Raw genomic sequence first — 17,814 nt, forward strand, 5'->3', positions numbered from 1 at the left:
CTAAGAGTATGCTACAGTATGCTCCCCGTTTGCGGGTCATAGTATTCTTGTTTAAGTAAAACAAATTCTCCCACAACCGTTGCTTATGTAAACTTGTTTTCAAAACGCATTAACTTCCATCACCTAAAGGAAATCAACCAAGGATAAACATTGGGCACAAAAATTCAACTTTATTAGCCTAAACAATCAGGTAACAAAAATTATGTTTTAGTCACACGTAACATTGTTTCCACACACAATGCCCCGCTCATGGGTAAATGAAAAACACCCCACCACTAAACCCCACTTTATTTATAAAAGTTTTAAGTGATTGTAATTCCATTCTCGCACCCAAATATTTTCCTTGTCGACGGCTCTATATGATATCGTTTAGAATCTCTATCCGCATCCCAGTTACTTTTGGTGTCAGCGAGTGGGTAAAAAGAATTGATTTTCGTAAGATATTTTTTGAAATTACTTTTGCGGACACTATTTTTCGTAAGTTCTAATTCATAGCAAGAATTTAAGTTCGCGAAATTTGAAAAAGTTTTTGATGAAATTTTGTTAAGACAGTTGAATTTGAAATCCACCTGTGTATTATCAGATGTAGTTCTCCCGAAATTGTCAGAGGAAAAGAGCACTGGTGACGAAGTTTATGCAGTTTTAGATCAATTAGAAAAATGAATTTAGTAAATCGTTTTTAAAATTAGAAAAAACAAGAAAAACTTCGCGAATAGCGAGTTTTCCGATTTGCGCGAAATTAATAGCTGGCGAAAATTAATTCTTTTACAGCAAATCAATTCACTAAAAAAAAATGGACATTCTATAAACTTCATGATCTCAGCTTTTACACACGACTCAAACAAATACTCATGACTCAAACAAAAATCGCACATTCAAAGGCGACTTTTATGCAACTAAAATCATTAATTAGTAATACTAAAAATCTGAATGTTATTTTACGAAGAGCAAAAGCCGAAATTCAGAAACCATTTAGAAAGCTTTTAATAGCTGACACACTTAAAGTGCAAAGTACATGGGTGGGAAATGCAAACACTATTGTGGTAAAATGAATCCAGAAATTTTGATATCTCTATCATATTCTGTTCTTATTGAACTTGTCCCCCGTGCCCACAGACCTAAAAACACCACCCGACGCTACGACAGACACAGGCAAATGCTACCGTAAAACACCCTTCTAAGGTGTGCTTAGTAATTGAACAAAAGGACATTGACCATTACATCATGGATCCCTGTCACAAAAATGTGCTTATTCAAAAAAAAATTGACATTTTTATAAACGCAATTCCTCTTTAGGCAAATCGACAACTGTATAATTTTTGCAAATAAGTTTTCTTCCTTTTTTCGAATGATTAGTGACAAGGTGTAGCGTAGCAACAATGATGGAGATCGTCTACGATGTAGACCTGGATATATAGAACGCTGATTGGCTACAGAGTATTAGTTGTACGATATGCAAATGTGCCTTTTGTTACTCCCTTCCTTCGAAAATTCCAGAAATTATCTGGTTTAACCAAAACGAAAATTTCTGAAAATTTAAAGCATTATTTTTAATGAAGGTCTAACAAAACAATTCGAATTAAAAAATTTAAAACAAGTCCCAGAGCAATAAAATCCCTCCTTATTCCACTTCCCATTTAAAAAAAAAATACCACCACCCCTCTTTAAAAGCTCTCTTCACCCCTTACAGTTAGGCTATCAAAGGAAAATGATGTAAAACAATGTATATTTTATTCTTTTTTATCGATTACAACATTAAAAAAAGTATGGTACATCAAAAGTTTTCAGAAATATTATAATGAGATTTGAAAATTTAGTTAAAGAAACAAAAAAAACGCGGGAAAGAAAATAATGCTGAAGCTAATAACTAGAAACACTTTAAAAAATCTATTCACAATTTTTAGAAATCTCATTTTCCGTCAAAAAGGTGTGCAATATATTGCAATGACTTATCCTTAAACGACAACCCCTGCTGCGATATTCTGAAGACTATCTGGCAGCGTCATAGCCAGGAAACAGTTTCTTGAGTGCATCATTCAGGTTTCTATTTATATCCATGACGTAATCTTTTTCTAAACCAAATCGGCAAGAAGGGCAAGACACAACGCCAGCTTTAAAAGCACGTTGAAGGCAGGACTAAAAACAAATAAACAAAAAACCAGTTTTTTATTAACAGTTATTTCAAAGACCTGAAACTCAGTAAAAGTAAACCAACGTTTTTTCTACCTTGCACGTACTGTGCCCACATTCGACCGTGACTGGTTGATAAACAAGTTCCTGACAACAAATGCATATGAAACGCTCTTCAACTTCTTGCAAAAATTTCTAAAAACGAACCAGCACTGTAAGGAGAACGATACAAAGCCAGCAAAGGAGCAATTTTAAATTGAATGTCAAAATTAATTCACAGATCTAAGATTTTATAATCTTAGAAGAATTTAGGAACTTTTAAAGTCAAAATCTAGAAGAAATGCCTAAAATACTAGGTATTGAAAAAATATTCTTATTTTTTATAAAAAATATAATCTTGGGGTTCAACTTGGATGTTGCTTAACTTCAAAGGTAATTTTTGAAAATTTATGGAGTAAGGCTCCTGTTTTATACCCTCAGTTCTTTTTGGAACTTTTCTGGTCGAAGAAAAAACCCTGAGGAGATCAAAAGTATCACAACAGCCACCGATTTAAATTTAGAAATGAGTGCTTCACATAACAAAATTATAGACTTGTTACGAACCTGGTGGGAGTCTTGTACTTCAATGATTTCATTCCAAATCTTTTTATTCTTCACATCTTTCTTTATCAAATCCAAAGAGTCTTCGGGTATCTTGTAGCTGGTTTTAGCCTTTTTATGTGGAGATTTTTTGGGGCTCGAGTCAGACTTACCTAAAGAAAAAAATTTTTTCCGCGAATACTTTTATCCATTACTAAGGAAAATGCATTTTTTTTAATGCAAACAGATTATAGCTTACCTCTTTTAAAAAAAACAAGTTAATTTCATAGGAAAGAGGTTGGAAAGTTGTCTAGGAATTTGTATACCTTAAAAATCTTTAGCTTTTTTGGGTTTTTCAGAAGAAATAATTTCGCAAATAAAACAATAAGAAATCACGCAAGAATCAAACCAATCTAAAACCTTTCTTTGCAGAAATTTAGTTTTGCGTACAAGATATTAATTCTTAGAATTCACTTAAAATTTCTGACACACTTATTAACTTACCATCTGATGTTTGCTCTTCTTCGTCGTCTTCATCTTTTCGTTTTCTTTTCCCCTTTTTCTCGTTTTTTAAAGCTAGCTTCTCGGCTTCCTTTTTTGCTTGCGCTTCAAGATATCCCTCAGGATACTAAAAATGCCAGGTTAAATAAAAAAAAGCAAATCAAAATATTTTTTTAATTAAACACATCTTCCATTATCTAAAAGCAACCCACATAATTTGCAAAAAGCAGTTTGGACGTAAATACTTGTGCAAAATAACAGTTATTAACGAAGAAAATATTATCAATTGAAATTTGTCAGGAAAAAGATATGGGGTCCATTCAGCAAAAGTCTACGTAACACCACTTTGACCTAATGTTGCAGCAAAACCCTAGCATCTCTTTGAAGTTCTCCTTTGGTTAACCTTTATAAAAATGACTAACACGATAAATAAATTCACTAGTTCTTTCTATCTCATACAAAGGTATTTTATGTTTTATTTAGCCTTATTAACTTGGTTTTTGGCTTAATTAATAATTCCCTTTAATGGTAACATTGAAACCTAACAGTGATATATGGAGCATACGAACTAACCTGTATCTGTAGCCCTAGATCACGAATTGTTTTCTTGCCAGCAGTTGTCCAAGGTGCTGGATACTAAAGTGAGAAATTGCGCGGACATTCTTACATATAAGTTCTTAAACAAGTGCACATTAGTTCTAATTAGCGTAAAATAAATCAAAAATGTCTTATATTAAATTCCCTAATGAACAAATTTCTGATCATTTTCCTTCCAGTACTATCCCGTCTTCTCCGTCAACAGTAATGCAATTCAATTAAAATTACAAATTAAATTTCCATCTTTATTTCTGTTAATCTGAATTCGATCGTATCCAGACAACGTAAAATACGGACGTTTATTTTAGCTAGTGTAAAAACAATCACGTGTTTTAGTTCAGACTAAAATTATCACGCACCTGATCATCTCTGCGTAAACGATACCTCCACACAATAAATCCAGATTGTCCTTTTTCAGGCCAATATTTAACAACCTGAACAAAATGAAATAAAACCAACATTGGATTGACCTTCAGTTCTTAGCATCCATCAAACAAAGTAAACAAAAAAATGCTACCTTGTATATACCATCATATCGAACGCCTTCCTCTGGAGCATATTTCGAATGTTTTGCAAATTTAAAACTTCGGATCTATAAATGGACGTGTAAAATAATTCAATGAAACAAGGATAATCAGTTGGTTGATATTTCACCTCCGATTGCAGATTATGCATCATTCGGTGAATCTCCTTGAGTGTTAGTAAAAAGGCAAGTAGCAAGAATATATGCTTCTCTTCATGTGAAAGAGAGATAGCATCAACCGATAGGGAAGTCTGCAAATTAATCACCCGACAAGCGAGAAGTAATAAGTTCATGTCCCATTCAATCCATCATCCTTTAATTATTTAAGAAGTTAATATGCGTATTAGCTTAGTCACACATCTTTCAGTTGTGTCAGTAAACTACTCAAATACCCTATTTTTACGAAGAAATAATTTTTGTCAACTAGAGAAAACGTCGCTAACGTTGTCAGATAAAATTGTCTAAAAAAGATAAGAAAAAAACAAAGCTTCTAACACAACATACCACTCTAATAGGTTTCCCTTTTTTCCAATCGTTGGCTTGCCCACCTTTCTTAGTGTCGATAGGACAGTCACAATTTTTCGCTAATGCTCTACAAAAGCAACATGAAAATATTTATTTTTTAAGCACGCATTTGTTTAATCACAAAAAAAGCAGTCCATACAACGCACTTGTTCGTTTTTGTTAAAGTTTGATCAAAAGATTGCTCAGCTGTTCGTTTGTTACCAGACAAATCTCGCCCTCCACTGCCAGTGTATGTAAACTCTTCGCCATCATCCTGCAAAAGACAGATACAACTTCAGAACACGTTTTTGAAACATGCGACAAAGCCTCTAGATAAAAAAACTTGTAAATACCGTATCGTCTTCATATCCACCAGCAAGTACTATGGAATATGCACCATCTGAATCTCGACCATGCATGCCACTGACGTGAGGGCGATGCACTCCAGCTTCACTAGCCTATATAACAACAACAAAACACTAATATTAACCAAACTGCTAGTAATTAACTAAGAACTGGCTAGAAAAAAAGTCTTACTTGAACTCTGAACTTCCAGCATGATCCCACCGGTACACCAGGTATGGGTCCAAAATGATTTGGTGGGACGATCGTACATACTTTGGTCCTGCCAACACAAGCCATGCCTTTACCCCAATCCCTATTGCTCTTTGGATTAGCTGAAGCCATTTTAGATTTCTTCTTACTTTCCTTTAATTTTTCTCCAGCTTTAATAACTGCTGAACCATCATTCTTACAAAGAGGACAGTACCATTCGTCTTCTTCTGGTAGAGAGGTAAGTGGTGGGTCTAAGCACCTCATATGGTATGGTTGGTCACATTCGTCACACATTAGTTGCTTATCTGGATCATCCTTGCCGCCACACTACAACATGACCAAAATATAGGACATATAAGCTAACGTTTTTATTTTGTTTTCGATTGCTTTATAGAGGGAGCCCAAGGTATAAAACTATGTTGAACTTATATTATAAAGCTTAAAAAGTTGCTTACAAGTCTTTTTAAAAAGGTTTTTTCGTTCTAAAGATATTCAAAAGAAATTCAGATTTAATTATGCTTTATAAATTATGATGCCATATTTAAGTAATAGCAAATTTAAGACTTAATAAGGGATGTGCATTCAAACTTTATTAATACATTGATAATTTAAAGGTGAATTGATTAACATACATTTTTTTTGCTAAAATGACACTCGTTTGCTTGTCGTCTTAAGTTCTATATTATAAGTCCAACATCGTTTATTCTATACCTTGGGTTCCCTTTGAGTTAAGTTATTACTAACCTGATGACATCCACAATCTTTACACTTTTTGTTTGGATCATCTCTACATGTGATACAGTCTGGCCTTACCTTCCCTGATAAATAAAATAATAACCATATATGGATGTAATAATGTAAAAGGGGCAGAAGTAACAAAACGAATTTCAAATAAAGGCATACTTTTTTCGGGTGCCTCTTCTGACTCGCTCAATGGTGCATCTAAATTATTAATTTTAAGTAATAGTAAACCTATAGATTTAATAAATTTTTAACTTAAACCACAAAAAACCATGAAAAGCCTCTTTAAAAACAAATAATTCTCATTGAAATATAATAGATGCTTTACTAAAATATTACCTGAAGATTCTATGGCAAAGATTTCATCTGTGAATATTATTTTACATTCCTCTGCAACACTGTTATCCTTCCTGTATAAAAGAGATAGAAAATAATTATGTGTTTGTCAAAAACATACACTCTGATATATGCAAAGTTTTCCTACCCTAGCAAGAGTTTACCATAAATTTCTTTCCCATTTCTTTTTTTAGACTAAACAAAGATTTTAAACATGAATATTGTCATCACAATGACAGGACATCCACAAAGAATTTGGAAAAAAAATTCTGCAACTTCCTCGTGGCTTTTCCATTACTTTTTAATAAAAAATTACATAACCACTGATCTGCAAAAATGGTTAAAAATTAAATAAATCTGCCAACTGCACCATGCTTGCAACCATTTGAAAATTTGTAAGCTTGATCTGAACGATTCTCACCTTTCGTGTGACTTCAACGTCATACCAAAATCCCCGCTCCCTTTTCTCATCACAATTATAATTCGCCATTACAATCATACCAGGCTCAATCTGAAAAAAAAATAAAAGGAACAACACTGTTAGCAAAAGAAGTTCCAATATAATAATAACATATTCAAATTAAATTGTTGTAAAACAAAGACCCTGAACCTATTTTTAGGAACTTTAAAAAATTTATTTTTACATAGTACTTTTTTCTGGTCGATTGAATAAGACCCCATTTTATTGATGCATTATGCAAATCATAATTAAAACATTGGTATTTAATAACAAGTTATTACAAAATGCTGCTTACATCTTCATATGATATTTTGGTTCTGGCTCGAGGACGCACATCTTTTTCTGATAATGGAACTATTTCACTTTCATCGTATCTTTAAAAACAAAAAAATATACTTAGCTTATGCTCCATTGAGCACTTGCGGTATGTAACAGGGAAAAATTTCTGGCAAATATGTACTTTAAGTCAACAGATTTCCAAAGTATAGTAAATAAAATATAATTTAGGCTTATTAAAATACAGTGCCATACAAGTAGAAGTCAGCTCTCTAAATTCATGAAGACATTCAGCTTTTGTGAATGACGCAGAGGCAGACCCCAACAAACCAAAATTTTGCTGTAGTGGTTTTTACTGTGATGTATTACTAGCAAATTTTTATATAAAAACTAGACTTCACTAGGTCTATTAAACAAAAAAAAAAGCACCCACGCTGCAAGCTTCGATAAAGCGCAAGCGACCTTAAAATACAAAAAACATGGAGAAAAAAAATCCTTTGCCCCTGTACACAGTGCAGAGGTTCCTGTTTTTATGTTGGAAACAAACATATGAGAAGTACCAGTTATGTTCACGGCCAGGAATTTCAACCTATGTACAATAATGGGTGGGGTAAGCGGAGTCATTAATTAAACTTAGTAATGATTTATCAACATTGGATGATGACAATGCTGATGAAAAAATCATTATAATAATAATGTTATTGTCAAAAAGAAATTTTTCAGTTATTTATTTTTCTCAACAAGACCAGCGCTTAAAATAATATTTTTATACCTGACAATCATAAGATCGTTAATTTCTAAATCCTAGCGATCAAAATTTCCTAACAAACATGATCACACACCCCACTTCTTTTTATAAAACTAAATTTTATCATTTAGCATTCAATTGAATAAATTTTCTTGTTTTCTGCGATGATTTAATCATAAGCTTTTTTTGGAAAGAGCTTTAATGTGTCCAGCCATTGCTGTAGGAGGCAAATGAACTATGTTGTAGAAATAACAATTTCTTTTTTCGTTGTTTTTAGCTTCCCGTTTGCGTGTGTGATACTCCGAATTTTGCTGTCATGATTTTTGTTTGTCGTTGAATCTGACAATGATAGTGGCAAAATTTGTAATTTAGAGGGAGTACAATGTGGTAAAACTGTGTTTAATAAGGGAATAAACCTTTCACATTATCAAGTGTTTTAGGAAATTTTTGCAGGAAGAAACTTTGATGATTTGAGTGATGATTTGACTGATTTGAGTGTTTTTAAATGTTTACTTTTAAATGTTTACTGTGGACCCTGTTTTTTGAGGATTATTTACAAAATTTTTTAAAGACGACTTGATGTATATGTATCAAACGCACACACTTAATGCCCTTTAAGCTTTTTAGACATGTTGCGTTGGACAACTTGTATATTGCGCTTTTTACATGCCTCCCCTAAGAAACACAATTCATTCATTTACAGGAAAAGATTTTTTAACTTTACAGTAAAGTAATCCAAAATTACCCATCATATATCACATGATATCTGACATCTCCATTTTCATCAACATCTATTTTCTTCACTAATGCTTCAAACCAAGCACCCATGGTTAAATCCTTGCCATCAACACAATCACCAACCTAAATTTACACATTGTGAATTTGTAAACAATTTAACAATTGTAGAACAATAATTTTGTGTTAGGATATTGTAATTTCATTTCTTACAAAAGCAAATATAAAAAAAATGTCACCTTCCATCGGTAAGAAGTGGTGGTTTCACAATCCTGGTAAATAAGAAATATATCTTAGCACAATTTGCTTAATAGAATATTAATTTTCTAATAGTAACCTTTACTAATAGTAACCTTGTTTATTGGTTTCTCCTCTTGCAGTCCATCGGTTTCCCGATTTATGATATCGGCGAGCTTTTCTTTTTCCTTGCATTTATCACCGCTCACATCAATTTGTTTGTTGTTTTTGTTCTCACTGGTTACAACTTCAGCAGGTCGTATCATTACTTGAATTAATGAATTGCGTTTCACGCTGTAGTCATACAATGTATGCCCATCCTCCAACTGAAAGTAAATTCAAGAGGAGTAATTGGAATTGTATGAGTTAAAGTTTATATTGATAAAAAAGAAATCATACTTGAGCAGGACAGAATTGTTTAGGAACTTGAGCAAGTTTTGACTTTTTAACAATTTAAAATAATCATTGTTTGTTATAGCAAATAAAAATGTTTACAGTAACAAAACATTACTTCATAAAAAATTAATATTCCACAGACTGTCCGAATACTTCACTTCAATAAATAACAGTTGAAGGAAAATTTGCAATCACAGAAAGCTAATAAAATCTCATGCAATATTTTTTATGGTTATATGGTAAGAAACATAAATGCTGTAAAGATTGTAACTCTATCCATGATCATATTAATAAAAAAAAAGTGAAAATTGCAAATGCGCTCAGTTAACAAACGCAAAAAATGACAAACCTGCTTGCCTGCAAAGAACAACCGCTGTCGAATTGGAGGTACTTCCAAATCTTTCTCCATTTTTAATTTCAAATCTTCAATTTTAGTCAGCTTGCTAAGACCATCAACTTGGAAGCTTTTATCTCCATACATTGTTCTAACTTGGATCCACATTTTCTCATCAAAATTTACGAACCAGTATTATATTTTCTTTTTAAAGCTAAGAAAGATAAATTAGGATTGAAACACCTTATCACGTTGAAATTTTCCATACAGAAACTTTTGGCAACAAAAATTTTCCTTGGTTTCCAACCAGCTTTGAGCTTTTGGGATATGAAAACAAAATTTGAGATCTCAAAAAAATATCTCCATGTTAAATTTATTTGTTTCAAACCTTTTTTTCAAGTGAGAAACACAACCCCAGTAAAATTGTAGAAATACTCTTTTCTTATTCCAATCAAAATTCATTAAAAGCTCAAAAACAAACCAAAATATTCAAAACAAAATGTTCTACAACAAAATGGCTCGCATAAAAAAAGTTGAAAATTGCTCAAAACCCGATATTCCCTGACCTGGTTCAAAATTTACAAAAATGATTCCCCCTTGATGAAATAAAGTTGTGTTGTAAGTTTTAAACTCTGAAGATAATAATGATAAAGTTAATATATTTCACTGATTATAAAGATATAAAAGAAATTGTTAGCACTAGTTTCGAGAAGTATATAGCTAATATTTATTAGAGGTATGGGACCTAAAAATTTGGCAATTTTTAGGTCAAGTGTGCCAATAAGGGGCAAATGCCTGTATATATAATGGAGAGTTTTTTTTGCCACTTTTGGAATACAATTTCCTGCCTTCTTTGAGCTTCCTTACTTTCCCGAATTGGCCTAAAATGTCCAAATGCAAAATAGCAGGCAGTCAAATCCGACCTTAGCTATCGCGAATCCATTTGGATTCTTGCAACTACCACTTCATGAATCCACCAATCTGGTTTACAGTATAGTCTGAATGTAATCTACCACGGATGCGAAACTCGCATGAACAGTTACACAGAACAATAACATTGCGATAGCTTTTGTTTTTTTAAGAAAATAATTGCCTCGCTGATAAACAATGACCTCACGTGATCGATTGTTTAATCACAATAGGTTGAAATATCAATTTTAGCAATCTATTTTGCACGAACTCTGTTAAATTTTTTAATTGCAGTAATTAAATATAAAAGTTTAGATTGCATTTTAAAAGTTTAAAAACGAAAAGCGGCAATAGAAAAGATTTTTTTGATCGCATTTTAAATGTTTAAAAACGAAAAGCGGCGATAGAAATGTTTAAGATCGCATTTTAAAAGTTTTTAAACGAAAAGCAGTGATAAAGTTTTTTAAATCGCATTTTAAAAGTTTATAAACGAAAAGCGGCGATAGAAAAGATTTTTTAGATCGCATTTAAAAGTTTAAAAACGAAAAGCAGCGATAAAAATGTTTTTTAAATCGCATTTTAAAAGTTTATAACTGAAAAGCGGCGATGGAAATGTTTTTTAGATCGCATTTTAAAAGTTTAAAAACGAAAAGCGGTGATAGAAATGTTTTAATTTGTTTCAATAAAAAAGTATGCAGAAGGATTTATTCTACGTTGTTTGTTAAGAAGGAAATGTTTTCATCGAGAAATGTAGATATTGTATTTATTTCAGAATATACACCATTTGTTTTACAAAAATAAACCGTAGTTGTATTCTTTTAATAAAAAAACGCACGAGTCATTTAATAGTTGTGAACAATCCTTCTCATGTTTTTTAAATTAAACGCGCTGGAATCTTTTTAAGTAATTAAATCAACAATACATTCCTGCGCAATGTATTATAAAACTTCGCGAAAGATTTTTATTATTTAATTACTTCAAGCTAATACTTAAGGGAATAGCTTATCAATACATTTACACAATGTATCTCACTATTACAAGAAATATAATTGCTCCGATTTTTCATCGAGAGCACATTGTTTTTTAACACGCAAATATAAACTCGCAAAACCCTTGAGGGATTTTATTACAACAAAAGACAAACAACTGCCATCCTCCACACAAAGGTGTGATATTAGCGTGTACGTGGTAGATTACATTCAGATTGTACTGCATTATGATATGAAACACTTTTAAGTGAGTGGAAGATCATCATCACAGCCAACTGGCCGACTGAAACTCGCCCTCAAGAAATGCGCCATTTTGATATTCTGTGCTTTGAGATTAAAGGGAAAGAACCGAATTCCAGGCCTTTTCAGGAGATTTTGAGTGGGTGTGTGATGAATAACACGCCCAAAATGCATTTGCGTGTGCTTTAGGCGTGCTATTCTGGTCAATTTCTCATAGAATATAAGATTTTAAGCGTGCTATCGACAGCACGCCTGAATCATTTCAGTTGTGTGTGGGCGTGTGCGCATGCTATCGCACGCCTCTCATGAAAAGGCCTGGAATTCACGTGGGGGAACTATACCTTATGGAAATACGCTTCGAGTATATAAAAAATAAAGTCAGACTTGCCTTTCGATAGCCAGACTTGTCTCGATAATTAGGTTCCTGATGATCTGCGCTGAAGGGGTTGGTGCTTGATGAACAATAACCATTCTGTAAAGTATTCTACTTCAATAAAGGAAAAAATAAAATGGTAACCATCAGCAGCGAATGGTGGACCTTGGCAGCGAACGAAATGTTTGTTTGTAGATTGACCAATATTGGAAGATTAGAAAGAGAAAAAATATGGTGACTAATGTTATTAATTACGCGAATGTGATTGGATTCGCGGTATCAGAGATCATGAGAGTCAACATACAAATCAGATTCGCGGATTTGCTTTGGATTTGAGAGCCTGAATTGCATTTCAAGTAAACAGAGTTGCGTTACTTATTTGTTGTAACATTATAAACACTCCTGCCACTAAAGGCATGTTAGACCCATAAAGCTTTTCCCGACAGACAAAGAAATGTTGACGTAAATATTTTTTCTAACCTCCACATATAACTAAAAAGTATGTTTTATACATTTTTAAACGAATGTGGGATTTTTTGGGTAAACATTTTTTAAAAAACACCAAACTTAGCTGAACATGCCTGCACCTTTCATGGCATATGCTGCGTATTATGGGCACCTGAGGCTAGCCGTGTAAAATATTTGCATCTCTAGAAGGGCTTCTTTGTACCGTGATAAGTTGATCTAGTTTAAGTGAGAGAAGAGTAAAGTACAATAACATTTACAGGTTAGGTAAAGCTAGCCGTGGAGGTAAAAAGTTTCCGTATTTTAGGTGAAGAGAGTGCAGAGCTAGACACATTTTGGAGTTTTAAGAACAATGTTAGGAAGTTTGAGCAAAGATAATTTTTTGGAGCAAAATCTAGATAGCCAAGCATCATTTCCAGACAGGCTTTTATTATGGTCACCTTTTGTTAGCTAATATTCTTTCACTTCCACATTTTTTAGCATTACGAACTAGGTTTGTTTTCACCCTGCGAAATTTTGTGATTCGTTAATTAAGCAAATGTCAATCATCACTACGGCAACAAAGCTGAACCGAATCCCCGAATACTAAGTAAAAGCATAATTAGCAGCTGTGTGAGACCACTTCCTTCTAAGCTTAAAATTAGTAGTTAATTTATACCAAAGTTAAATTGTCTAACTTTTATTTCATCTTTTAGGTGAATATCTTTGCTGATAAAAATGATGCAAAATGGAGCACTTCATCGTTGAGCCCCAGTAAACCCTGGAAATAATCAATGATGAAATACCGATAATAATATATCTTACATATATTAAGGCCACCATCAAAAATATGTTGTGTTCGCGTCCTGAAAACCCCCTCCCCCCAAAATGAGTCGGTCAGGCGTATTTTTTCTCTGGATTTTCAGATCGGAGCAAGAAAATCCGTTCCCAGGGCCAAGACAGTATAGTGCGACTCGACATCGTTTGTAAACCATTTTTCGCCACCCTGTAAAACTGTCAGTAGCCACAGGAGTGCCCTAGAGGAATTAATTTTGACGGAAATTAATTTTCGCGAGTTTTTGTCAATTTCACATAAATTAGTTCTGGCTAAAAAAATTTTCTTTTTGAAAAATATCTCCCAAAATTTTTTCCCGGCCTTTTTCCGATTTACCAAGTCGGGTTTTTATTACCAAAAGTGAGTCGGTCGGAGGACCCAAACACAACATATTTTTAATGACGGCCTAAGCAGTACTTAATTTCTCGATTCGGGAATCACCTTCCTATGCTCTTCCCCGTTTGGTGTTTATAAGAGAAAGGTGTTTCTCTAACATTTTTCGTATTTTGCAGGTTCATTAACGATATTTAGCAAAGGAAATCCTCTTAATTAAGCTGTATAGCTTAATTTGGAGATCTCCTAAATAAGCTGTATTATACAGCTTAGTTAGGTGACATATATCTAAATTAGGAGGTAAAAAAAGTTTTTCTCAAATTTCTTGAAAAAAGTAAATTTTAGCAGAATCACCGCTGCAGTTCTTTCATCGTCAGTTTGACCACTATATTATAAAAGAAGACCGGGTTCAAAAGATATGGACTATAAACAATGGTTCATTGTTAGTGATAGTCTATTTAAGCTGTACTGCATCCTAGTTAGGATGTCAGGATGTCGTGATACATCCTATTTAAACAGATATTTTTAAAACTTCAAATTTAGCGGATCTCCAGGGTGCTATGAAAAAACTAAAGTTTTGGAGTTGTTTATATGCACGTAAATATTGGATTTATTCAGTTAGATGCTAAAATTCAGTTAAATGTGTGTTTTAGACGATCAAAGTTTTGTACATCTTAACTAAGCTGTAAAACGCCTAATTAGACTGTATCATACATCCTAATTAAGCTGACATCTAAATTAAGCTGTAGCTACAGCTTAATTAAGAGGATTTCCCTGACTGATATTCAGAAACAGAAATTCAGTGACACAACAAATTTACCACTACGATAAGCTCAGTTGTTTTCATTACAATGCATTAGCTCATCTTAAAAAGAAAAGTGTATTTACGTGCAGCTAAAGTACGGCTGTTTGGAGGTTCGGCTAGCCTTAGCTACATTTTTACACCAACTATAGCATTAACTACCAAACATGGACCCCCTTTCGCAAGACCCTCATTGATAGCAATACCAAGAGGAACTGAAGAGGCTGAAAAAATAATTTCAATAATGATAATAATAACATAAAGCGACCTACGTGAGAAATAAACGAAAATATTTTACTTTGTTGCAGAGCGCCCCACACAAGCATTCGCAAGCCTTTCCCGCTTGATCTTTTAGTTTGGCGGGAAGTGCCTAAAATATCCAAACTCATTGCGAGTGCAGTCGTTTTCAAGTCACAATTGGGCTGGCTCTAACAGGTTTGTTTTGGTTCTTTGTAAAATTCTCATCAAATTAAGAAACATAAATTAACATCGCAATATTTCGTGTTTTTGTCACACCAAGCTAAAATGATAGCGCTGCAGCCATGTGGACTAATATACCCTTCGTTGCTTTTACTAACCGTGCAAATAGATATCTTTAAGAATAGCTTTTGCTCGATTTTTGGTATATACTGAATGATAAAAAGATTTTTAGTTATGGCGAGCAAGTCCTCTCCATACTTTTTACCAAAAAGGAAGTGTATAATTTCAGCCATAGAATCAAATTTGTCACAGCAGAAGACGCGAAGAAAAAAAATTAAAATTGAATATGAAGATCAAATTCATGAAAACTCTGGAAAACAAAAAGATTTATGCGATACCTGGCAACCACAAAATTGGGAAGTTTTACTTAACAATATTAAGCAAATGAGGATTGATAGAACTGCTACAGTGGACTCAAAAGGTTGTGAAAGAACAGCTGATAGTTGGGAGCTACCAAGTGTAAGTATTTTTAAACATTTCAAATAAATCCTGTGACTGAGTCAGCTTATGTAAATTTTTTTTTTAGGTCATTAGATATCAGACACTCGTATCTCTAATGCTGTCCAGTCAAACCAAAGATGAAATGACATTTGCTGCAATGACTAGACTAAAGAAACATGGACTAAATATTTCAAATGTTATTGATACAAGTGAAGAAATGATTGGTAAACTGATAAAACCAGTTGGCTTTTGGAAAGTGAGATACATAATATTTTTTTTTAGTTTGGCAAAATTTTTTTATAACACTGCATTATATAAGTTTTAAAAATTTAAAATTTAGTCTACATCAAATAACAAAGATGTACTTTGAAAATAATTGGTTACACTACCCATAAAACTATTTACCTAAAATTCACATGTTTTATTAGCGGAAGGCAAAGTACATTAAACAAGCATCCCAAATATGTCATGATGACTTTAATAGTGATATTCCTGACACTGTTAAAGGTCTAATATCCTTACCTGGTGTTGGACCCAAGATGGCATATATTTGTATGACTGCTGCATGGGGAGTTGTGGCAGGTATTGGTGTAGACACACATGTTCACCGAATTGCAAATCGATTGCACTGGGTTAAGAAACCGACAAAAAATCCTGAGAACACAAGAAAAGAACTTGAAACATGGTTACCAAGGTAATTATTGCTTTTTAATAGTTTCTAATTTTTATTTTGTAATTGGAACTATCAAACGATCAAACATTTTCTATTATTACTATAGGTCAGAGTGGAAGGATATAAATATTTTGCTGGTGGGTTTTGGACAAGAGACATGCTTGCCTGTTGGTCCCAAATGTAACACCTGTTTGAACAAAGATATATGCCCTTCAGCAAAGGCATAACTTTTATAAATGTTTTATTTTTACATATTAATGTACATATTTTCTAGTTTTGTTATCTGCTTGTGTTCACATATGCTTTTTAGCGAGCCTTTTGTTATTCTTTTCTATCCTCAACCTTAAAATTATCACTAAATTTGATGGTTTTAGAATTTACCCTAAAAATTTTATTAAATCAGTTAAAATTTCTATAATTATTTTACTGTACATATATGTTTTATAAAAAACCCTCAGTTTTATGCATTATATATTTCTGTATGCTGTATACCTTAGTTATATAATTAATTTTCGCGAATTTTGGCGTATTCACAAACATTTGTCTGTGCGGAAATTTTTGAAAAGGTCTATTCGCCTAAATAATTCTTTTCCGAAACAATCTTCCCGAAATAACTTATACAATCAAGTTCCACTATTTCTTGCTGTTAATGGTCCGGATAAAAAGTTCGAAATATGGAGATGTCAGGATAACGAAATTTTATCAGAAAAAAATCGTTATTTTGAGTTGCGGTGAACTCAGAAAAAAGGATATCAAAAGAACGCTGTCAGAAGCGATTAATTTATAAAGGAATAAAATCCTGCCTTTAAAAGATTAAAGACGAAAATTAGAATTTGAAGTTAGTATAAGTTGCATTTTCTGAAGGCCATTTTTATAGTCAGATGCATTTACCTTTGTTTTTGCGTATAAAGTACCACTGAATCAATTCAATTTGTTAAATGAGGCCAGCAGTGGTGGGGCACCACAGTTGTGAACAATATCCACTTAATGCTTTTCCATAGGGCCGACATCACTTTCTGTGTTCTCGTACAAAATCTGCGTCATGTCGAGAAAGACAACTTTTTCCCTTTATTAATAACACTTTTTTCTAAGGAGGCATTGTTTGTCATCAGTAGGCGAAGATCTCGGACTTCAGTTTTTTCTGTGATAATTGATACTTAACAAGTTAAAAAGCTGCATAGGCATTATCGCGGGAAAGAGCTCTTTTTATGTAACAGAATTTTTTTTTTAAATATATCACGTCTGGTAACCTTGAGGTTGAGATTTTTTTGGTTATTTTAGTGCATGATCTACATCTTGAATTTTTTTCTTGCCTCTGGATTTCACAAAATTACCAAAAATGTCATATTGTGGGATAATTAATCGTTTGTAAGTTTTTTTTTCCAAAGCTTTGTTTTCCACCATTTTTCAACTTTTTCAGGTCTGGTACATTTTAACCTCAAAGTGCTCACAATTACTTGGGCCCAGTCTCCTTCATCGTTTTTGAAAGTTTTTAGAGCCCACTAAAACCCCGGAATGAAGCGATAGCGCCGATTATTTAAACCACATATCTTACATCTTCGTACATTTTGTCCTAGAATTAATGTCGTTATTTCTTAAAAAACCTTAGAGAGACTTTTAGAGATAATTTAATCGTATTGCTC

General features: G+C 33.1%; 2 protein-coding genes across 3 annotated transcripts; one reads left to right on the forward strand and one right to left on the reverse strand.

Annotated features, from left to right (window-relative positions):
- Positions 1-1,714: 1,714 nt before the first annotated feature.
- On the reverse strand, positions 1,715-14,942 carry LOC130654726 (E3 ubiquitin-protein ligase UHRF1-like). Of its 2 annotated transcripts, none has more exons than XM_057457343.1 (22): positions 14,850-14,942; positions 9,668-9,866; positions 9,039-9,248; positions 8,925-8,957; positions 8,696-8,811; positions 7,222-7,300; positions 6,888-6,977; positions 6,615-6,661; positions 6,470-6,540; positions 6,293-6,331; positions 6,134-6,207; positions 5,372-5,716; positions 5,188-5,292; positions 5,002-5,108; positions 4,835-4,922; positions 4,325-4,399; positions 4,167-4,241; positions 3,784-3,846; positions 3,214-3,337; positions 2,734-2,882; positions 2,227-2,325; positions 1,715-2,136 (listed from the first exon to the last, which is right to left on the reverse strand). In XM_057457343.1, the coding sequence occupies exons 2-22, from the start codon at positions 9,818-9,820 to the stop codon at positions 1,990-1,992; spliced, it is 2,289 nt and encodes a 762-aa protein (XP_057313326.1). In that variant the 5' UTR covers positions 9,821-9,866; positions 14,850-14,942; the 3' UTR covers positions 1,715-1,989. The 2 variants fall into 2 exon arrangements, with proteins under 2 accessions (XP_057313326.1, XP_057313327.1); XM_057457344.1 differs by having other exon boundaries at positions 14,876-14,899.
- A 148-nt stretch (positions 14,943-15,090) lies between these two features.
- On the forward strand, positions 15,091-16,484 carry LOC130654727 (endonuclease III-like protein 1). The gene is made up of 4 exons (XM_057457345.1): positions 15,091-15,516; positions 15,584-15,754; positions 15,927-16,192; positions 16,278-16,484. The coding sequence occupies exons 1-4, from the start codon at positions 15,211-15,213 to the stop codon at positions 16,396-16,398; spliced, it is 864 nt and encodes a 287-aa protein (XP_057313328.1). The 5' UTR covers positions 15,091-15,210; the 3' UTR covers positions 16,399-16,484.
- Positions 16,485-17,814: the final 1,330 nt, after the last annotated feature.

Source organism: Hydractinia symbiolongicarpus, chromosome 8 (assembly GCF_029227915.1).
Source record: "Hydractinia symbiolongicarpus strain clone_291-10 chromosome 8, HSymV2.1, whole genome shotgun sequence".
In the NCBI taxonomy this organism is placed as follows: Eukaryota; Metazoa; Cnidaria; class Hydrozoa; order Anthoathecata; family Hydractiniidae; genus Hydractinia; species Hydractinia symbiolongicarpus.

Coding starts and splice junctions, on each gene's coding strand:
- LOC130654726 (XM_057457343.1), bottom strand. CDS start 9,820: ATGTGGATCCAAGTTAGAACAATGTATGGAGATAAAAGCTTCCAAGTT. Junction 6,662..6,887: donor ACGTTGAAGTCACACGAAAG/GTGAGAATCGTT, acceptor ATCTTTGTTTAG/TCTAAAAAAAGAAATGGGAA. Junction 6,332..6,469: donor CTTTGCCATAGAATCTTCAG/GTAATATTTTAG, acceptor TTAATAATTTAG/ATGCACCATTGAGCGAGTCA.
- LOC130654727 (XM_057457345.1), top strand. CDS start 15,211: ATGATAAAAAGATTTTTAGTTATGGCGAGCAAGTCCTCTCCATACTTT. Junction 15,517..15,583: donor ATAGTTGGGAGCTACCAAGT/GTAAGTATTTTT, acceptor TTTTTTTTTTAG/GTCATTAGATATCAGACACT. Junction 15,755..15,926: donor AACCAGTTGGCTTTTGGAAA/GTGAGATACATA, acceptor ATGTTTTATTAG/CGGAAGGCAAAGTACATTAA.